The sequence below is a fragment of the Pectinophora gossypiella genome, chromosome Z, assembly GCF_024362695.1.
Source record: "Pectinophora gossypiella chromosome Z, ilPecGoss1.1, whole genome shotgun sequence".
Classification (NCBI taxonomy): Eukaryota; Metazoa; Arthropoda; class Insecta; order Lepidoptera; family Gelechiidae; genus Pectinophora; species Pectinophora gossypiella.
The window spans coordinates 14269149-14293659 of NC_065433.1; the positions used below are offsets into that span (position 1 = coordinate 14269149).

Sequence of the window (24511 nt, forward strand, 5' to 3'; positions counted from 1 at the left end):
AAACACATTAATGAAACATATGAAAATACATTGAAATGTTCTTAAAAGGAGTCCTATGGATTATAGATAGAATCAGGCTCTGAAGGTTATTGGAGGGTTTTTAAAAACAACGATACACGTAATGGACGCTGAACTTTGTATCACGCCGTTATATTTAAGAAGGCAATATCTAGCATTAAAATATGGCCTAAAATGTCGTCCGTGGTCATGTAACCCTACAGCCAAATTGTTATATCAACTTGGAACTGGTTCTGAGAATAGATATTAGCACAATAAAAAAAGCCACTACTGCCTTCTGTTTATAATCAAGTTAAGCCTGTAAGGATAGTTTTCTCTAGTCCATTGTTAATGTTCACTGTTTTTGGATGTCCAAGGTAAGCAAATATTATTATTGATATTATTTTTACTGATTTAGACAATGTAAAGCTAAATTCATAAGTATAAAGGATTTCATATATGATTTTAACAGATGCTCCTAAATCAAACGGTATGGAGGAACAAATTTTAGAACTCGTTACAAAATTACAAGCGATATTATATCTGCGGAACTTTTTGCTATCTTAAAGACCATCTCCTATTCATAAACCTTATATCATCTAAAAGAATTGTTATTATCACGGACAGTAAAGGTGTTTTACAAAACTTTGCTATTACATACTTGAGCTACAGAGGTACAGCGCTATCTTATAAAATATGAAATAAGAAGGTGTATGATTTGCCTGATGGGGTGAGTCTGAGATTGCAATAGGTGTATCCTCTCATGCGCGGTAACGAGGAAGCTGATAAATTAGCAAAGTGCGCCTGTACATACGGCAGTGAGTTATTTCTAATCCCTGCATATTCCGAATTTCTACATTCATATTTATTGTCGTGACACTCCTCCTGGAAAGGGTATTTCGACGTAAGATCCAAGGAAAAGGGAGTCTGGAACAGGACTATTACTTGTCTGCCTCCTCAAATATCTTGGTTCGTCGACGTTAAGTTCGGGATGAATCTTCTTAAAATTGCTTTTAGTTTAAGATCTGGGCACATTCCTTTGAAGAGCTTTGCTTACCTAATGAAAAAAATCATCTTCCCAAACTGCGAAGTTTGTAGGAAGTGGGAAGATATTATATGATGTGAATGTACCCACACTGTCTCACAAAGACAGTGTTTATTTAAGCAATTAAAGTTAGGATCCAGGGTGGTGATATAGGTATCTTGGAGGCCCTTTTATCAAAGCTTACGAGCAGAGAATCGTCTTTGATTTATGCTTTCATTCACAACAGCTTAACATCTTAGGCTGTTATGGGCATAGACTAATGTGATTTTTTATCAGTTCTTGATCGATGGGGCTGGCATGACAAACTTTATTAAAAGCCGTTACATAAACGAAAACGAAAATACATATAAGGTAGGTAGATACCCTAAATAAAATAAATAACATTGTCATTTATTTATTTTTTGCGCATAAAATATATAATACGTTTCTTATTTTAATGTATTTTAAATTTTAAGTTTTAAATTGCTGAAAGGAGGAAAGAGCCTTTATGTAATAAGCAAACTCTTCGCACAGATTGACATGCTTTAGACCACGGCTACCTCGAATTTCAGAAAAATATTTTCCTGTTTCATGCTTTTTAGAGTGCGATTTTGCCGTAGTCAGATTAGTTTTTAAACTTGTATTTTTATTCTGATAATTATAAACCAAATATAACAATAGTAGTTCAGAAACAGTGTTGTTGTTTACATCTTCTTCTCTCAACATTCTCTAACCAGGCTTATTGACCGTGAGAATAGAACCCTTTCAAAATTTTACATTTAGGAACGTTGGCATATAACCCGACAGAATTAAAATAACAGCAAACGTCAAACGGATTGTATACCAGCGAGATGCCTATTTAGGCATCAAATACCACATTAACTCTGTTACATTAACTCATTCATTTTAAATACAACTATCAGTCATCCCTCGGTATCCTTAACAGCAGACAAGCAAATTACATGTGTACCTTAAAATAAAATTAGGAAGTGTCTGCTGGAATCAGAATATTGCGAATGAATTCTTCGCAATAATTTGCCTGACTGAGGATAGCGGGGTTTACCACGCAAATAGCGAAAACACGGATATCAGACACTGTTTTGATGGATCCCCACTAAGCCTCCACAGAACACTTAATAGTTACGTAACAGATGAATCACTCAGTACATCGTTTTTATGCCTTCCTCGATAATAACCTAATCTGCCCCGATGGCGACCACTGCGTGTTAAAATGTGCCTAAACGCTCATCAAGCTAACTGTTGTTATCGATTCGCACTGCACAATTTCACAGCATCCGCAGGACCCCTTCTCTAAAATAAATATTCCCACATTTTCTATTTAACAGCTCATTTTATTTTAAATTCTATTTTTATAAATTTTACAGTAAGTACTTATGCAAATAATAGTCCTATTAAATATTGTCAACACATTCAAAATGCTCACTTGAAACGGACTGCCTTACTTGAAAGCGAAAGATAAAAACAACGGATAGAGTAAACATTATAAGCAAACGTGTGTCGTACGCTTGCGACAGGCCTACTGAGTAAGGGCCGCATACGGCCCCACACTCGATAGGTAATTAACGCCCGCAATTACAGGGAGTGACGGAGTACTGCCTTTACCTCGAATAACAAGATCGTTTGACAAATGCTTTATTTAGAGTTATGCGTGACGAATAAATTTGTTAAGACGTTGAGTGCATGAGTTGAGGGGGTGTGCTAGTGTGTCACCTTCATGCACGCCAAACGGATCATAAGCCGCATTTATATTATGTTTAAATAATTGACCTGCTGTTTTTTGGCATTGGAACTACCTACCTACTAAGGGAGGAAGTAAAGTTTAAGTGATTTATTTAAAAAAGCCGGTCCGGTGCGAGTCTACGCAATTTTTTGTTCACGTGACTTAATGTAGATTTGCCGCAAATGGCATTAACTACTTGGCTGGACAAATGGGGAGAGCTGAGGGTACGCAGTTCAGTTCAGAGAGCGGGGACGTCGGTTCAGTGCGTTGTCTGAGGGGATTATACTTAATTAATCGACTAGGTATAGTAGGTATAATAGTATAAGGGCCGATAGCGATAAACGCTGAACGAGAGAATTGTCGACCACGCGACCGAGGTCGGTATTGGCGTCCTGCAGTCTTTGTTGTCGCGAGCTGATTGGCCGTCTCTATGGCTAGAGTATCCCGGTCGTCAGATCGTAGAAACGTCCGTAGGGCGCCCATACTTTTCAGTACCGTTCCTAAGCAAACGTATTGTATTTGGAAACGTCAACTACCATAGTATTTGACTGGCGCGGAGCAGAATCGAAAATAAACATTAAAAGCTAATTTGCGCCATAGGGCAATGGTTAGCATACCTCGGTCAATGTGCAGACCAACCGCAGAAGGCAGCGAGATTCAGCGTGTCCACACAGGCTTTCCGAAAAGAGTTACCTGGGTGCCTGTACCTCAGCCGCAAGGAGAATCCCACCACTCGAATGGACAAAAACTCACGCTGGAGCTCCTCCTCGGGTTCCTCTTCGCTTCACTATAAAAACTACTGAGCTCTCTATTGGGTTCTCAACGCAGAACTAAACGTAGAGCGTAACTGTGATCCGTTGGGAAAATATTTAATTCGATAAAACTGGTCAAGTGCGAGTCCCACTCGCGCACCGAAGGTGCCTAGGCTTTGACTTAGTCGTTGAAAAATTATTGTCTCCACACATCGAAATAGTCGTTGATCGCGATTAGTGTAACAACTGCAAATAAGTTTGTAATCACAAAAACATGTTTATTGTGATGGAACTACAAATTTACGATTTTCGGTACCTTTACCTTTAGGTCTAAGGGATTTTGATTTTTGTTTTTGTTCCCTTAGGAAATGTGGGAAAGTAAGGCTGAATAAAAATGGCCGTAAATATGACACATTGCGATTTTTGATTAGCGGGCTCACAAAGTCAAAACAAATTCAGGCGTGGGGGATCCTGCCTTTTCGCCGAAAATTGTTTAGCCGATTATCACTTGCCAACCAACGTTTCGCCTATTTTTCACTTTGACAACTAACGATTGTCAAATTTTTGTATGACAACGTTTCATTTGGTAGAATTGTTGTTAAGCTGATTATTGTAATTACAAAAAACGTTTGGGGCATTTATCTTTTGTCAAATTATTCATTAGGCCAGACAACTTTTAGACGAATAACGTTTCGTCTGTGTAATAGTTCCCTTTTCGTACATTGATAAGTTCAAGTGAAATCGAAAGGAATCGGTTAGGTTAGGTTAGTATGCTGATAAACAATGCCAGAACCAAATCGCTTTTATTTTACTACACAGGGCATTTAAATATGCTATTATTATTATTTATTTTTTATTTATTTATTTCAAAAATTAAGTACAAACAGTGATTAAACTAACATCGGTTACATTTTCAAAGTTCCTCAAATAATCAAATAATTCAATTTAAAAAAAAAAGGGCTGTCACATTCTATTAGTGCAGTTTCCACAGCGCATTTTTTTACTATGGAACATTTCCGTCTGATGCGTAGAATCTCTACTTGGTCTGTGAATATTACGCTGACGAAAGTTGGCATTTTGAAAAGTGTCATTCTAAAAGGAAGACCAAACATAATGTTGGCAACAGTGAGGTTGGGAAATAAAAACAAAATTATATCACAAGTTGGCAAATGATTATTCCGCGAAATAAAATTCTGCGAAACGTAAGTTGGCAAGGGATAATCGGCTGAACAATCTTCGGCGAAAAGGCAGAGAACCCAGGCGTGGTCTAGCACAATAAAATGAATTGAGTAAGTAATCAAACCACTATCAGGCAAAACTAGTTCTCATCAAAACCTGAACTGAAGACCAAACCAAATTAAGTGCCACAGCAGTGCATAGTGACGCTAATCAAATTTTATTTCTAAATTCAAGGATCTTGGCGGGCTCCCTTAAAATAGCTCTAGTTTTTAGTACGTCCAACCGGACGGCATTAATGACTTAGCAATTTACTCCTCGAATCAAATCCTATTGCGTCGAACGTCGCACCTACGTTATTTCAGTGCAGGCGATTAAATCTATCAATGAATTTCCGGCAGGCACCGCTTGACACTTTTAATATCGACAATCAACCCGAGACCATTCTGAATGAACAATACTGGTTTGGTCGTAAATTAATCCTTAAGTTCGTGCCAACGCAAGTGTGGCGTTTGAAGTCGTTTCTTATGTTCTGGCGTAATGTTAAACAAATTGTACCTACACCGGTTGTACACAAATGATTTAATCAACAGTATAAATCCATTGCCAACTACTTATACTACTCACTTCATCATCATCATCGCCAGCCCATTAACGTCCCCACTGCTGGGGCACGGGCTTTCCCTAAACCACCACGCGGGCCCAGTGCGGATTGGTGGTTATTAACGACTGCTAATGCAGTAAGTATACCACTCACTTATGGCATATTAATATTTAAATAGATTAATATACAAAACTTATAATAAGCCAAGCTCGCTCCATACTTTTATGGACATCCTAGTCAAAAAATAATTATGAACATTTACTTTTCTCAATTCAACTTATTTAAGAATTTTAATCAAGAAAAACGTAATAATAAGTCCGACGTTTTGTCACGTTTTACAAACATAAATAAATAAAGTGTGCTTTTTCATACAAATTTCGTGTTTTGACGTTTATTAAAAAGTAACTGATTTGATAAGTTGGAAACTAACCTATGATGCGGGGTAGTGATGATGTAGGTAGTATTATTAAAGTTTTTTCTATGTTCACAGCGAAATAAAAACGTAAGTATTTATAACAATATACTTGATAATTAAAAAACACATACGTATACAAAAAAATATATACGTCCGACTGCTAAGCACAGGCGTAGTATTATTCCTTCATCTATGGCACAGTGGCACATGGACCGATCGTCGTGGAGATCCTTGGGGGAGGCCTATGCCCAGCAGTGGGCGTCATACGGCTGATGATGATCTATGGCACAGGCCTCTCAATCAACGCTGCAAATAGGATAAAATTTAATATTTTTTCCAGTAGGTATTATTATTATGTAAGTTTTTCCCCTGTGAGGCAAGGGAAAACTGAAAACCATTATAAGTGAACATTATATTATTTTTTATAAATTCTGTTTTCCTTAACCCTTGAATGGATTACCTACCTGTTGCATAAGTTGAACTTTCACCCCCAGCGACCCCTTTAAACGTAACACTATATTCTGTATCCATTCCACTTAGACTGAAATAGCCTAAGGCAGACAAACAGCCCCTAATTTGTCTCCGTTTCTCTTTATTCATCAATTCGACCCTTTTCGTTAATGAGTAAGTTACTTAGTTGAAAAATATATTCGTTCCGATTTTTTTCGCCTATTAATTTTAAGCGAGGTATTGAACAAGCCACAAATAAACAACGTTATTTGTTTAAAAACATCATCTATTTTTTTATAACACCTCGTAATTACGTCTTACACATCAAAATGTACATACCAGAATAACATAATATAGCACCAAGCCTTTATCGTCGAAGGTGTAGGCAGAGGTGTACAGTATACACACCCTTCTCATGTTTAAGCCAGCCGTGTTTAAGTGTCATGTAATAGGGGACGGGCCTATCGTCATTAACTGGGCACAAATCCTACCATACGTAGGTTATTTCAATATGATCTTGTCACTGACCTGCATGCGGTAGGCTGACAGAACACAAGTTGGTTGCTGGTGCCAGCGAGTACGAGGGCTCATCTTTGGGTTTCAGTAACTCGTGTGTGGACACCGCATGTATCGACAGCTCCTGGATAAAACATAAATTAGGTTGGTATAAAAACTTAAACATTCTTGTAAATACTAATCCAACTTGGTAGCGATTTTGCTACAATCAGTTTCATTTCAATATAATGGGAAATGTGTTCAGTGTGAATTTCAATACAAGGGAAGTATTTACATTCTTCTTGATTTAGAAATGTGGTTTAATTCGCAATTAAGTATTTACAGCAATATTAGACGGGTGTCTGTTGAGTACGGTGATTTGAATGTGTGGAGAGTGTGTGAATGCGATTGGTTCCCATGTGTGACGTATATGATGCAAGTGTATTACTCGATACATAGCAAGTAGGTATCTATTGCATACTAAATAGGGTAGATGTTGCGTTGATAAAATGTACCTTTATAAAAAAAAGTGCTTATTATTTTTTTTACATTTTTCAATTTGATAAGTCTCCATACAGGATTAAGTTTTATATTGAAAACAGATTTTTTAATATCTAGTTAAAGTAATTTGAATAATTATATAACCTCCCTAATTAACACCATAAATATATAAAAGATCTAATAATAAAGTAAATGGTCATTATAACACAAATGCTCGGGGTTGTTTGTTTAACTTAGTTGATAGTTTATAATCAATAAGCGCAAATTATTCTCATCGGAACCATTGCTGAAAATAGTTTAATTTTTTCAAATTAGCCGTTACATCACAAAAAAATATTGAATTGTGGTCCCTAGTTTGGTTAGGATACTACTGGCTGATTACCAAATTGTCCGAAAGTAAGATGATCCGTGCTTCGGAAGGCACGTTAACGTGCCGTTGGTCCCAGTTACTACTTACTGATGTGAGTAAGTAATCGTTACATGAGCCATGTCAGGGGCCTTTGGTGGCTCAATAGTAACCCTGACACCAGGGTTGATGAGGCTGGTACTCCACCTCACAACCCACACGATAGAAGAAGAAGCCGTTATATAAATTACAAACCAAATTCTCTTCCATAGGTATCTGTACTCCCGGTACCTACTTTGTGAAAATTTAATTTTATCATATTGTGATTATAGAGGAACACGGACCTGCGCGGTTGCGGAGGGGAGTAGCCATTGTTAGTTGTCAATACAATATTTTCTGCCACTTTTCGCGGGGGAGGAAGGGGTGACACATAACATTGCGGTTGTATTGATGTTCGATAGAAGGACTATCGATAAACTCAAAAAATCGTTCAGGGGAATCAGGTTTGATATATGATAAGCAAATATAGTTATAAAATTGGCAAAAAGGAGTGAAGAAAATATTATTGAAGAAACGACAAGTAAAAGTGGTAAGCTTAGTACATTAAAATTTTATTCGCCTGAACTACAATATTCTACTAAGCTACAACTTTATATTCAAACTAATGAACTAATGTGATACAAAATTATGAAAATATGAAGCCAACGCGCTCTTTTTGTAAATTTGATGAGCCTGATCGCTTTTGCAACAAAAAACCGTACAATTAGGTATTTTTAAGGACGTCGTTTCAGCCGTGTTATATTCAGTCTAGCGCGCAGGCCGACTGCAACTAGTTTTTATAGAACTATCTGTCCCGGGAACATATAAGTTCGCAGAGGGGAAAACCTGCGTATATCTTACTCCTATTCTGTGTTGCTCTTTGTATTTTAATACAAGAGTCCAAAAATCTGAACCTGCCTGCTAAATTGTAGTTACACACATAGGTACCTTCTATTCATGTCAAGTAACGCTCAGTCCTAACTACCCAATGTAAGTGCCAGATACAGTTAAACGTAAGAATTACATTAGGAACATGAAAATTGTAATGTGTTTCACTTTTTGTTGTTTCACTCTAAACCAGTCATTATTGCACTTTGTAACTTTACACTTTCGGTCATCGTATGAGAGGGCATATATTTATTGAACATATCATTGGGCTGAATTCCCCCCGGTTGCTAAAAGATCGCGTAAAAAAACGTACTTTTTATTAAGCGTCAAGTTACCTATACTTTTACTATTCAATTCTTATACCTATGCAAAATTTATTTTCAAAAACTTACGGTAGTAACTTACTAACAGTAGGTTCATTAAAAAATCCATATAAAATTAAATGTACTTAAGTAAGTACTTATCATAGATGAAATTGAATAAAGCTTAAAAAATACTGGCTAATAATGACTAACTGAAAGCTAGACAAACACGCAGGTTTTAAGCGACTTCCAATCCAACCCAACAATTCTCACGCAACGCATAACGTTAAGCGTATGTACAAAATATATAAATATGTTAAACGTTTTGCTATGCGTTACAGCATGCACATGCTGTTGTAAATTATTTTGGTGTTTTCTGTTTTAGTGTAGGGTCCCTTATCATTACGAAAAACATTAGTGATATGTATATTGTGTGATATCGGCAATCGACATATATTATGTCCTAATAGATTGAATTTGAAAATCGCATCAGTATATATTGACAGCCATAAATAATTTTAATTCGGTTTCGTAAGCGCAATTGGATTTCTGATAAAATATTGTTTCATTTAGAGGAATTCTCGCGCCGTTTACCTAAGTAGGTACGTTTTTTACAATATTGGAAAGAGGTAATAATAATACAATCTAATTTTAAACGGTACCTACCTACGTCGTAATCATTAAAAAAATATTAATTTGAGTAGCGTGAAAATTTATAAAAACAGTGAATTTTATCAATTTAAAAGCAATTCAAAAATTATTTATGTTTGGCTCTTGAAAAATTAGCGTCAATCGTATTTAAACATGTCATGTGCGTCCAAATTTTTTCTAATTTTAATATTAAATCGAATCCTGGGGAGACATCCAATAAATATTGTACAATTTCTATTTTTAAATACGTTGGATGCTTGCTTTCTCCGATCTTGAATGAACGGCGACCGACCCTCGTCGTAATGTGCCTGTAATGCGCCGGCGGCGCGCGGCGGCCGGCGTAAATTATAGCATCTAGCGTATACGTACTATGTAGGCAGGTACCTAAGCAAACTAATCACAATAATCACCACCTTAAGAGTGTGATCCCAGCTAAATTAAGGGTTTTCATTAGTGCATAATAATTAAGGGGTTTTAAATGTTTGGAGAGTAGAAACTACTTTAAATAGTAGAATTATAAATTATATGTTAAGTAAATGATTAATTTATTAAACAAGATAAAATCAAAGATTTAACGCTAAATGTATATTCTAACAGCGACACTTAAGGTGTATCCATCTTGAAACCAAAGACCGTTCCAAAGTCGCGCAAAGCTTACCCCGTACGCCGAAGTGTTAGCTTTTTGACAGTGTCAGCTATATCCGAGCTGATTTGTTCGCAACAGCTGCGCGAACGCACCTATTAACCGCTGATACATGTTTGTCAGCCGGCTATTAGGGAGAAAGAGATAAAATTTTGGAATCATCTATATACCTAAGAGCGAGATCGATACATCTCACCGATTCACGACCGACATTTATTTGCTGCATCGTGACACTCGAGATCTCGACAAAAATTCCTGTACCAAAAAATTAAAATTGGTGTATAAATTCAACATTTCTACTGGCAGGCAATTTTTCTTGTTTCTATAAAGAGAAATATTGGTCAAGATTTGTGATGATACGACTTATAATTAAACCACAATATTTATATTAAACTAGCTTTTTTAGTTAGATGGTTTCTATTTCGTCGTCATTCAGACTACGGCCTTAGGCCTTGCTTTTCAGAACTCAAAAATGAACGTAACAATTACTCAATTACAGGTTACGTGGGTAGGTGACATTAAGGACAGGAAGTCGTATTCGGGATACGTAATTGTCCGACCAAATATGGTATCATGGGAGTACTGGAAGCTTCTGCTTCTCACTGTCTTCTGCGGAGAGGGAATATGTGGCTTTATCGGAAGCATCCAAGGAAGTGGTATACCTCCAGATCGTTAAGGTGATCCTTAACAACCAGATCGCCTTAACGTTAGCAAACAAACCTGTAGATCACTGGCGTACGAAACACGTCGATATTCGTTATTATTTTGTTCGCATCAACGAAGGGCTAATTCAGCTGGAGTTCGTGTCGACTGAGGATAACTTAGCCGATGATAAGCTAAGCCATTGTCCCGTGTTAAGTTTGAGAATTGTGTGTCTGGTTTAGGTTTAGACAAGCGTTCTTGATGATAAATGCTGGTGTAATTGATTGCTGTAGAGGAAGTGTTGGATGCTTGCTATGCCACTATCGTCTTTCAACCGTCGAGCACCACAACATAATAAAATACCGTCCAACATATAGCGTCTCGTGTTATATCTACACTTACGTTATATCGCACACTAAGTAGGCACGTATCTGGAATCCTGAAAAAGGTCTACCTACCCTATGCCATTACCTACCTCAAGAAATCAGCGCATTTCATACATTTCGTAGATGAATCAAAACCTATGGGGTACTAAGTTTATGCGGAAATTGCGACACTAGTTTCGCGTCTATCAAATGCGAGTGGCGCAAACTCTACCACAAAACTACTCCAATAATTATTTTTGAAGGCGTTGAATTTTAAGAAACATCTGATTTTTTTTAATATGTACGACTATTTTATTTGTAAATCAGGGCATTAAAATATACAAATATTATTATTGTTACAAGTTACAAATATTATAAATATAATGAATCAGATTTTTTTCTAACAAGAGTTATTATGTAAGTTTATTGCTTTTGTTCTTCATTTCCTCTATTAAAACACATAACTACATAATTAGCATCATAATAATGAGGCTACTTATACAGTTTAACGTAAATTAAAAAAAAAACATACTTTTAAATCAGCGCATTTCATACAATTCGTAGGTGAATCAAAACCTATCAAGTACTTACTTCCCATAGTCCTACAATTATGAAAGGTAATAAGGATAAAACGACATCACAAAAAAAGATTTTGCGATAAAACTTATTTGCAGTTAGTAAACTAATCGTAATCTACGCCGATGTATAGACATAATAATTTTTCAAAGCTTCCCTTAGATTATCTGTTAATTTACGGCTTCTACTTACGTAGGAAAATATTGAAGCAATTCTAGGCGGTGTGCTCTTCTCTTTCGCTTAACCATATTTAAGTTCACTATACCCACTTATTAACCCGTTGTATAGTGCATAAAAAATGCTTTGTTTTCATTCCAATATAAGCCCAGCTGTATAAACTTGAATTGAAAACATAATCTGTTCCTCAGAAAATTCTTGTGTAGTGATAAAAGTGCAATGCGATACAAACAGATTAGGTATATTACCCTAAAAACATTGCACACCCACTGTGAAGTACAGCAGTGGAGCATACGGAAACCGCCTTTAAGGGCGATGTTTATAAAAACTCTACTAACTTCGACATGATGACGAGACGACAGCGGATCGCAGGGTGGGATTAAACGAAAATAGCGTTGTAATTAATGGGCGTTTTCAAGCCCACAATCTCAAAACGCGACGCATTTCGTAAATTCCAACTAATACACAATAATAAAATCATCGAATATAATAATTTAAGAGCGAAGTAGTTTATTTGGGATATAAAAATGTTAATCTCGGTCACAAGATTTATGTATAAGTATAAGCCGAAACTTTCTCACTAACCTGAATAAACTTAATTGAGTTGAATAATTAGATTTCATCTACGTTTCTTTATTTATGTGGGGTTCAAATCTTTTAATCACTTTGAATTAAAGACATTAACGATGTTTTGACAGGTAATGATACTACACAATCCGCTTGGTCGCAAGCCGCAACGACACCGCTCAGTAGTTTGGAATTTTGCCTCTTTTCAAACAACATGATTAGTTATGGTCTTCATTGTTTAACAAATTATTGGTACCTTTTGAATCTTTACGGGCGGTCAATAGTTATACGTTCAGCAAGAGAGGAAAGTAATTTATTGTATGCGAGTGCCGAGTTGAAATTTGAAATCACCAACTAGCGAAGTAATCTAAAATTGAAACACGAGCGTAGTGAGTAAAGCAAAGTTTATTTCCTCTGAGTGATTCTAATATAGACTACTTACTGAATATAGTGAGTGGTTAAAAAGCACGAGACGTGAAACATTTTTTCTCGTGTGAAGCACAGCGTATACCCATAGCTTTTCACATACCTGGGGGGTTAAAATGGCCACATCGAAGCAATTCATCTAAGAAAGCAATATTGCTATTTGATATTTGTTTGCATTGCGCTCTTACTTTTATATGCCCAAATGTCAAATTGCAATATTGCTTTCTTAGATGAATTGCTTCTATGTGGCCATTTTAACCCCCCAGCATAGCATTACTAACCTGTTCGCTAACTTCTTTTGGAGTTAGAAATAACTGTTTTCATAATTGTACATACTTACTCATTTTTCCCCAAATTATCATAAATTATTTATATAATATAAATTATTATAAATATCACAAAAATTGTTCCAAAAATGTAATGTTAAAATTAAAACGTAACATCTGTATTGCGCCATTTTGTATTATTTTATTTTTGTGGTTATTTGGTCGGTAGGAAAGGCAAAGCATTTTGTAACTTAATATATATTTTTTGGTATTTTTCATTTTATACCAAACATGATATTACATAATTATATAATTATTTAAGTTAGTGATGTTAACTGAATCTTTACTAGTATTTATTTTAAATATTTTCTACTTATTTAGTAAAAGGAGTGGATGTATAATATGCCCACTTTTTTTGGCGTTGACAGCTATTCCCGCTACGGTGAATGCCTTGGGTGGCTCGCTATCAACACCATAATTCGTATATAGTATGTACCTATGCGCACACCTTCGGGAACACAGATGCTGGATTTTTTACTCATAAAATTAGAAAGCTGCTTTGTCTCACAAGAAAATAAATGAGCTTTTCCTCACTATTTGTAAGTACGCAAGAAAAGCAACCTTTTCGCTCTGGAGAAGTCAACAATTTAGTTGATTGTAGTACATTAGTGAGTTATTTTGTTCTGGTACCTGAAAAAACATTTTTTTATATTATAGGCTCGCGTTTGATTGACCACAATCACTCCTAATGGTATGCCTATGACCATCATATACCTACCAAATTATATCTCAGTTACAACATACAACAGTATTTGACACACTAAATTAACGAAATATGCATATTTTACAAGAATGATAGACATGTTAAAATAACTTGCAAAGAAGGAAGATAATAAAAACTGCTTTATATGTAGTTTAAGTAGCTTGGTCAGACTTCCGCTATGCGAAATTGGGTCTGCGTGTCAACTTGCTGTATGTATGTAACAATGACTGAATCGACAGAATGGTTTCATAGATCCACGCTTGTGCTGTTTCATGTTGAACATAAGGTCTATTTTTAACCTTTTGGGAAATAAAAATTACTCGATAGTGACCAAACACAGATAATTAATTTACTTTGTCTTGTTTGTATTATTATTTTAATTATTTAGGTCCTTTAATTTATATTTAATAATGTAATCTAATTATTCATATAAGACTTTCTAAAAGCTTAAATTTTTATTATTATTATACGTTTCTTTTTTGTAACTAGCAAGTGGGCCTACGTCGCCTAATAATTATGGTTAATGTAAATGAATAAATAAATTAATCATTTATTAGCGTCTTTGAGCTCCACCGGTGTAGACGTGGCGTGGCTTGGCGGTGATTCTCGCTGTTTTTGTAATGGGGTACTAAAACATACATAACATACCATAAACTGCCTATATACGTCCCACTGCTGGGCACAGGCCTCCCCTCAATCAACCGGAGGGGGTATGGAGCATACTCCACCACGCTGCTCCAATGCGGGTTGGTGGAGGTGTTTTTACGGCTAATAGCCGGGACCAACGGCTTAACGTGCCCTCCGAAGCACGGAATCATCTTACTTTTTCGGACAATCAGGTGATTCAAGCCTGAAAAGTCCTTACCAAACAAAGGACAGTCTCACAAAGTGATTTCGACAATATCCCTATCGGACAATATCCCCGGACCTCCAGATCGTGAGCCTAACGCTCTAACCACTAGACCGCGGAGGCTGTTCAACTAAAACATAATACTGTATTAAAAACAATAGTTTATTGGTTTTCCCGAACTGCAAGGCAAAAAGAATTATGCCCATACAGCCAAGTCCTATGTATTTTATTCTTGACGATGATTAATGAAATGATGAAAGGTGATGACGACGAATGATGAAACCTAAGCCCCCACACTCGTAGCAGACTCCTACTTCGAACCCCAAACGAGTTAACTCAAAAATCCACATAAACTTTCGAGATACGAATCGGCTTTTTGGGCGAAAATATATAGGTACTTACACTTTGTTTATTGGATATTTCGATATAATAACACTATAAGTAGCGAATGTTTTCCGACTAACTTAATGCGATCATTACACAAAGCATTGCATCGTATTAATTATTTAGATTAAGTATTCAATGAAGAAAGCAACCATGTCGTTCACGTTACTGCCAAAAAACCTCGATAGCTATGTACAAACTTGAAAATCACTAGCGCTCGACCCGATACCGTACCCGCCGACGTAGTCGACAATTTCCCTCATTCGGCGCTTATCGCTATCGACCACTTAAATCTTTCAAATATTGTTCCTCTCAGACGACGCCCTGAGCCGAGGTTCGCGCCCAACTGGGCACCCTCAGGCCTGTTGTCTTAATTTTGTACCGGGTGAGGAGAGCCCTTAGTGCTCCCCATTTGTACGGCCAAGTAAAAAAATAAATAATCCAGGAACTTCTGATCAAATTCAGTAACCAAGCTGGTATTCAATCATAGTCAAAAGGGAAAGCCAAGTGGTTTGTTGACTGATGGTTATAGATTCTACAGAATTGTCGTCAATAAAGGCGGCGCTTCGCGCGTGAAGATGTGCATACCGTGAGAAATGTAGCGCGCCTGTTACAATAAATAAAGATTAAAATAAAATTTTGCGATCGGCGGAACACACGTGCAAATTAAATCATAAGTATTAAAAATAAAATTGATATTCGTGCAAAGATCTGTCTGTAAGAAATAAATATCAGCACAAAAAACTTTGAAAAAAAAACGTTGACAATTAGAAAAGTATGATTTATTACAATAAATTATTTTGACTCACGTTGAAACGAGTCGGTGCGAGTCCTTCGGATTTATTGCAACCTACTTGTTCTTTTTAAGAACGACACAAATTAAAGACTATTTGCTCTCAGGTTTTACTTTGCGAACATTAAGCAACATTAACTTTTTGCTTCAAAAACTAGGTAGTAAACTATTTCAATTGTGGACGTTTTCCTGTTAGGGCGTGTTATATAGCGGTTAATATGAAACCAAGAACCAAGAACGTTTTGCCCTTACCTCAAAAAAACGATGTATATTAATTAGAGACAACTGATTTAAAACCACTTCTTAGTTGAAGGGTTACATAAAATTCGTCATTGCATGTGGAAGCAAATTTTACCTTTTACATTCTATATGTAGGGAGAAAATATATATTTATGAACAAAATAAACAATGAATGTTAACAATAACATAATTACCGAAGTATAACCAACTGAAAACACCAAACTCTGAAGCAAGCAAACAAGTATACTTAGATGTATACTGTAGCGACGTGCGTGAATCGCGCAGGTCGCGTGCCGTGTTCTTTAAGAATCATTATGTTGTCAAATAAATTAAATAATAAGTATAGACATTAATTATTGTTCCAACCTCAAATATTAATGAAGTAGGTATGTCAATTTGGGAAGACACTGGCTCCTGAAATACAGTTAAACTAGTTTAGGAGCCAGGGCCTTATTTATAATTGTTACTTGTTTGTTGTACTGAATAAACTTTCTTTCTTTCCATATTCGTCGTCTCGGGCAATGCACTACGCGGTGGCCACAATTTTAAAAAGTAAAGAGTTCTGGTATGTACTGGTGTGGAATGAAGACCTAGTATGTGGCAGCCAGCTGATATTTAATTTTTATATATTATGTATATTAAGGCGAATACACTACACTAACGACCAAACAACCACCAACATGAGCACAAGAGAAGAAGAGCTATTAGAGGGGGCGCTGCAAGCCCTTCAAAATAAAACCAAAGGAGAGATAGTTCATCAAGGAATCACTTCAGCACCCTTGGAAGCACCTGGAGTATCCACCCGAGCCCGTAGACGTTCAGAAGAAGGTGCAGGACCAAGTAAAATAAAAAGAAAGACAAAGACAAAGGAGAGACCAATAGAGGAAGAGGACATCTGGGAAGCTAAATGGAAGAGGATACACAAGAGAAGCCCCAACAGCCCGCTGAAGATGGGGGGTGGCTGTACACTTTGTTGATACATATTCAGAAGACACAGAAAGAAATATTGCAGAAAGTGAATATCATACATGACCAAGCTCAGCAAGATAGGAGACGGCTGCAGATGCTAGAATTACGAGTTGAGTCTCTACAGTCCGCCCGCATGCAAGGGTTAACAGTACAGCACATCCCAGGATAGGGAAGTCAAGGAATTGGCCTTTGATAGACTGGAATGGAAAATGCTACACCGACAAGAGCGTGGCTCTTAAATTGATGATGATGACATCCCAGACATAACTTCAGCACCTTCAAGTGGAACAACACCCCACTCCACTCCTGGAAACCTGAAAAACTTTGTGTTGTGAGGAAACTTCTTCTTCTTCTTCTTCTTCTGGTCTCCTCGTACTATATTCTGCATTTTCAATTTGTAAACTAGACGACTAACGACTAGGCAATTTGATAACTATTCCATGTAAAAACCTATTGAACCTAATGATCTGTCGGTGCATTGTATACTTGACGCTTCAAAGCCATAGTATTTAACCCGTCAATGAGTTATTGATACTCATAACAATCGGTTATCTGAAGCTAAACCCTGGTAGGCGCACGCACCACGTTACCGGTGTGATAGTCGAATTACATACAAAAAACATATTACTCAGGTCAAGCGAGTATTCAACTAAGACTATCAAATTACCTTTACATTGGTTGCAATAAAATAATTCACTAGTCATGTAATTCTATGCCACTCCATATCTTGGGACTATGACTTTTGGAAGGCGTAGGTAGAACCATTATTAATTAAAAAAATATATTGACAAGGGCAGGGATTGACTATTTTGTTGGGTGGTGTAGTTGTAAAATAATAGATAAAAATAGAGATTTACATTTTATTCATATTACTTCTAATAATTTCTCGCACAAGAAGATGACCAACAATAGTTTTTTATTGTCATGAGAACAAGACACGAAATTCCTATGGAAATTGTAGGGAAAAAGCACACTGTAACGTCATTGATAAACGTGATAAAATGTAGCACTTATTATTGTTTTTCTTGATTAAAATTCAATAATAAGTTAAATAGAAAAAAGAAAACTTTTTCGTCAGTTTTAGATCTGCCTTTATCACCCAATTGATGGTTTTTAATTTTAGTAGTCATATCTAGTGTAGTAGTATCTGGTGTCATTGAACCACGGGCAAATAAAGTTACCCCTGGACCCGATAAGGGTTGCCTCACCGGGAGCAAAAAAGTTGCGCTTAGGTGTGTGCTACTTGTACGTACTTAATTATTAAATTAGGCTCCGAAACGACGATTTTAAGAATATGTATGTAGCCTGTATGCATACCTATGCATCTTATCAAACAATGAAATTAGATTCTGCGTGCCTCGTCGTTACCATATAAAGAATAATTTTGTATTTATATCATAATTGACAAATTGCTTATTTTTTATTCGACTGTTATTTTTCAGTTATTTTCCAGAAACCATTATTACCTGTTGTATTAAACTAAGACTGCTACCAGTAAAACAATGGAGAAACTATTTCCAGAAATAAATGAATGGTAGTGGACACTGTTTTAAAAATAAGTAGGAAAATAAGTCAGACCAACTCATTTCTTGCAAAATATTAAAGAGGCTGTCATAATATCAAACAGGTTGTTTTAAACAAGAAATACTTATTTAACCATATTAATTTATTCTGAAAATTAAGGGTGGGGTTGTTTACCTTTGTGCGGGACTGGAGAATCTAAGCAGATCGACGGGAAATCTTTTCACGATTATAAAACTGGTATTTATATTTGAGATAATCACTTTTCTTTTCGGTTGTTTTCATACTACATACCTGATTACATTGCAATCTAAAATTATACATAATTTTAATTGAAATCTTGTAGAACATTTACTGTAAAAAGGACATATCCTGATCAACACCATTCTAACCGCTAAGGTTCACATTCTAAAGCAAACTAAAAGACAATCCACAAAAATAAGACGCAGTTCATTCGGAAGATGAGAAATACAAGAAAAATAACAAACAAATTCAACGAAAACCCAGACATAAATACCAATAGGTAACTTAGATTAAATGAGCAAATCTTAGGAGCAAACATTGTAATGGTAAAAACAGAAACGGCAATATATTTCCACTTTCACTATATTCACAATAAAAGAAGTAGGTAAGTACCTAAGGAAACTGCAGTCTTTCTCGCATAAACTATCAATAAATATAGAAGCTTTAAGACCAATCACAAGATACATTTTTATAAAAATGCAAATAATGTAGTTTTCGGTTGTTTATTTAAAACGCTCTTTCTATAAAATTAAACTTCTCATTATTTTTTCTCAGTTTTGACAATGCACAGATAAGATAAATTACGGTTATGTCAATATTTCTTTTTAAACAGCGAGTTTTTTTTTTATCACCAGTATCGTTTTTCAGCGCGGAGTCCCGATTTATGATAAGTTTTTATTGCACCATAGAGCAACACGGGAAAACCTGTACCTCTTTCAGTTTATCATAAGGGTTTTTGTCAGGAATTCAACGCAAATGGACTATAGTCCTATTCTGATGGTTTTTCCTATTAAAAGACTGCCATCCACGTTAATAAAATATAAACATCCAGATTTCCAGATAGAATAGATGTAGCAATAACCTTCATTTTGTTTTTTTTTTGTTCTTCAAATCTACACTTCTTTTATATTTGATCGTAGGAGGGGAGTAGATGCCAGTGATTGGTAACTTATTAAATATAAACCAGGTTAGTGCCCTTTAAGGTCCTACTTTGTCTGTTTAGAACATTGGATACGAACAAAACGAAATAATAAAAAACTCAACAAAGTCCGACGGCTCGTGAAATAAGCCTATTGTGTGTTGTACACGACCGAATTAGCTGTGTAACTTAGCAATATTTCCGATAAGCTATTTTTTAGTCCTGTAGGGCCACTTAGCCCTTGTCTTTCATGTTTTTAAGATCCAATTTTGATTGGAGTTGGTTTAAAATGGAAGTTGACGCTCGAGTAAAGTATACACATGTAAAAAAGTACTAGAGGGCCACCCACGAGCAGTGTATTATGAGAGTTGCACAAACGCTGGGATACCTATTCTGCTGAACGTGACCATTTATAACGAAAGGATTTTTTCTATAACTTGTATATGTAAGTTTCTATTTATAAGTGCCTAGGTAAATTAGGTATGTTAAAGACAGATCAGTAGCTAAGTAACAATTTTAGGTTTTTATTCAATTTCAGGCAGTTTAAGTTAAAAAAGAAAATATACCTATTTATGAATTTTATTGATAAGAAAAAGTTTTAGGCCAGTCAGTTGTACGTACTTATAGGTAATCCGCATTCTCCTTTGGTAGGCTTACTTAATAGAAAAAATCGCATTTAAAGGATAAGAGATTGATTTTGTATCTTATATGGACACGTTTTGAATTAATTACACTGTAGAGTATTACAAAATGAAACTCGATTTGTTCCATCAAAAATATTTCCATGGCTGCCCAGCAGAAGCTGTCTTTAATACTTTGTACTTAGGTGCGACTGAAGTACTGGGCTTCAAATTACTCTCAAACTTTAAAACTATTTATTCATTTAAAAAATATTCGGTAGAACTTAGCTTTCTAACTACTAGACGTAGCACTATATACCTAATTGTCCTAAACTGGATTGTCCTAACATTATACTTATTGCTAATATAGGATTCTCTTAAAATCCCCTAGCCCTAGTAATTTATTTTCCTAGCTTAATAATAGTCCTAATGGTGTTTGATAATACTATTGATGTTCTTTAACTTGGACTAAATTACTGGGAATTATCCTAAAACTTTAGGTTAAACGTTAGGTTAGATTAGGCATACGATGACGCTTGGCTGTATCCTACCAATTTAGAAAACTTATCATAAATTACTTTTCGTAATCTAATCTAATCTAGCCTCCAAGCCTCGACTGCTGGGCAAAAGCCTCCCCTTCCTCTTTCCATTTTTCGCGGTCCTGTGCGCACTCCGGCCAGTCCCTCCAGCAAGCGTCCAAGTCGTCACGCCATCTCTTTCGAGGCCTACCATGACGCCTACGACGAATTATTTAATTGGCATAAAAAATAGGTACTTATATGAAAAATTAAGTCTACGAACTTTATGACATGCTGCTGTTAGGATGAAAAATATTAATTTGGTAATTTTGTAATGAAAATATAAAATTTAGTAATCGTAAAAGCAGTCTAATAGAAAAAATAATCATTAAAACAATCTTTTTTTTTTTTTTTGACGTGACTTATTGTAGATTTGCCGCAGATGGCATTAACTACTTGGCCGGACAAATGGGGAGCGCTGAAGGCTCTCACCCGGTACAACGTTTAAGACAACAGGCCTGAGGGTGCCCAGTTGGGCGCGAACCTCGGCTCAGGGCGTCGTCTGAGAGGAAAAATATTTGAAAGAATTAATCGACCCTAGTGGGTCGATAGTGATAAGCGCTGAATGAGGGAAATCGTCGACCACGCCGGCGGGGTCGGTATCGGGGACCTGAAGTGTTTGGTGTCGCGAGCTGATTGGCTGCCTCTATGGCATTAAAACAATCGAAGGACTAAAAACGTTCGGATAATAAAACATTGGATCATAAAGATTAGGAATTGTGATAGAGAATGAATCCATTGTATCACGTCGTAGTCCAACTCTATCCTGTAGACGGCGATACGACTTTATAGTGAAACTGAGCCAAAATGCTTGTAAAAAAGAAATAATACAGTTTTTTTTACATCATATGGATCTTTGTTATCTTATAAATATATTTTTTTAGTAAAAAAAGCGGGAATACTGGATTTTCATAAACTTTTCCTCGCGGTTTGTTCAGTAACGACATATTTTATGCCCCCTTTTTAAAAAAGAAAGAAAACAGTTTCACGTGAGATGTTTATTTTGTCAAATAACATAACATACACAACACAACATTACAGCCTATATGCAACCCACTGCTGGGCACAGGTTTCCCCTCAATCAACCGGAAGGGGCACACTCCACTAACAACCCGGAACCAATGGTTCAACGTGCTTTCCGAAGCACGGAATCATCTTTCTTTCACGTCATCATGTAAAATAAAGGATAGTCTCACAAAGTGATTTTCATCAGTGTCGCCATTAGGAATCGAACACGGACCTCCAGATCGTGAGCCCAATGCTCTAACCACTAGACCACAGAGCCTGTTATCAAATAAAAAGTTTGAAAAAACTTCAATTATTAATTCAATTTTCTATTTTTGTAGCATCCGAAGCGCTACAATCTCGGGCCAAGATTTATAACAAAAGTTGAAATGCATAACACGAACAATCTTGAATTTCGTCACAAATTAAACATTGGCACAATTTATTACTATTACGTTTTATTCCGATTGAGGTCAAGTGTTGCGACACCAATATAATTATGCGTATTATGCTTTGTGTATAAATCATTTAAGGTTATACGTATATAATCTTTGTACAAGAGTATGTACTTACTTTTCATAGATTTTCAAGAACGATTGTTAATTATACTTACCTATTTAATTCATTAGCTAGACTTAAATTGCCAATTGACTTTATTATCTAAGTACTTCTTTGTGAATTGAAGAAACAATCATCTCTTCTACTATCTTGTGGTTTGTGAACAACCTCATCAACCCTGGTCTTAGGGTTATTATTGTGCCGCCAAAGGCCCCTGACATGGCTCATGTAACGATTATTTACTTAGGTACATCAGTATAAGTAATAACCCGAACCAACGGTTTCGACGGTTTAACGTGCCTACCGAAGCACGGATCATCTTACTTTCGGACAATCAGGTGATCAGTCTGTAATGTCCTAACCAAACAAGGGATTACAAAGTGATTTTTGTGATATGTCCCTACAGGGACCTCCTGATAGCGAGCGCAACGCTCAAGCACAACCAGAGGCAACGGCCTCTCTAACGAGAAATAATCGTGACAACATAACTTAACATCCCGCCCGTGTCGCCGAAGGGGTAGACAGAGGTGTATAGTATATACACACAGTCCTCGTCGGCTATGTTTAAGTTCCATCATCTCTTGAAATATGGGGCAAGCCAATTTTCTAAACTTAAATTCAGGATATTCATGCCTACCTAAACCAAATTATGACTAGGAACTAAAGAATTCCGCGTAGACTTTTTGAATAGGTAGGCACTCTCTAGAATCGCGGCAATTTTTTAACATTTACTTTTTCTTGAATTGAAACCTAAACTAGAGGAGTCAGACGAAGTGTATATGACCGGTAGCCAAGCGCGAGCGCACTTAAAAAACGCAATACTTTTCACATTTGTCACAGGGGTGGTCGGATTACAGCGGTTATTTGAGACGCCGCGTGCCGAGGCAGCTGCGCCGACGTCATCGGCCGACGCATTCGACCATTATGCAACTGAAACACGACTTGTGAAAAGTATTCAAACCCTTTCCAATACCTACAATTTGACTGATTGATGACTGAACAAAGAGTTTTGTTGAGATCCTGTAACTTCACCAATTTGGTTTCGACAGTCGTTGATTTATTAAGTCGTAAGTTGTAAGATTTGTGTTCGTTTGGAACCTTGTCAAACACATTTTTGGTAACAAGGTATTGTTTTCTTTATGTTAATACCGTTGATAAAAAGGTTGATTCAGGGAAGCGACAAATTTAAATTACTTTAGTAAGTTTTTAGTAGGTATAGGTATTAGAGATAAATGAGAAACATTTTAACTACTTACCTAAAGAAATGAGAATTCGCCGTTTTTTACCTGAAAAATCCTCTTTCTTATATTTTGTCTTTATCATTTGAATGGAACCGTTAACATTTCGTCATACCAATTTTTAACTGTGCTAAGTAAATAACTAGTATATCTTATTGACAATCTGTTGTTCGGTTCGCGATGAACTCGTGTCAGGGCCGCTTGATAATACTCTCGATTCTCAGATTAATTGCCCGCTTTAATTTTCATGTCAAGTATTATATGCCACTGATATTAAATAGTTGTTTCTTGAAATCATTAGAAACGTATTAGTAATCAAATAGTTTGCCATTCAAAAAATGCTTACATAAGCAAGGCTATGCGACGTATGTGGTACCTACACGATACAAACTGAACAGCTGAGCTAAATTTTGAAGTGTAAATTACTAAATAGGTAGATAAGTGTGCGTTGAATATAGTGTAATAACAGTTGAATAATACTTTATTTGAATACTTTATTATAAGCACACCCCGGACACTTAATATAAAAAACCTCGTTTTTCACAATAACGTTATCGTACACGCGCAAATGTGTGAGTGACGACTGACGCCCATACGATTAAAGACTAAAGTAAGGCCGAGGGGGTGAGGTAAACCTAGCTCAGCTGCTGGTGGGTAGTGGAGAGTTGTCGTTCTTTACGTAGTTATTATTCCTTATTCTATGTTATAGGTTAAATGTATGTACTTGCGAGAAAAAGTCAAACAAACAAGGTCGGTGATGTAACGAGCAACGAGGCGCCGATAAGCA

General features: G+C 36.2%; 1 protein-coding gene across 4 annotated transcripts in view; it reads right to left on the reverse strand.

The window, feature by feature from the left end:
- The window catches only part of LOC126380690 (forkhead box protein L2-like), a 48273-nt gene that overhangs the window by 18733 nt on the left and 5029 nt on the right, over positions 1-24511 (reverse strand). For all 4 annotated transcript variants that reach the window (XM_050030266.1, XM_050030267.1, XM_050030265.1 and 1 more), the window contains one exon: positions 6688-6799. In XM_050030266.1, the coding sequence (XP_049886223.1) occupies positions 6688-6799 (112 nt within the window). The remainder of the gene's footprint in view (positions 1-6687; positions 6800-24511) is intronic.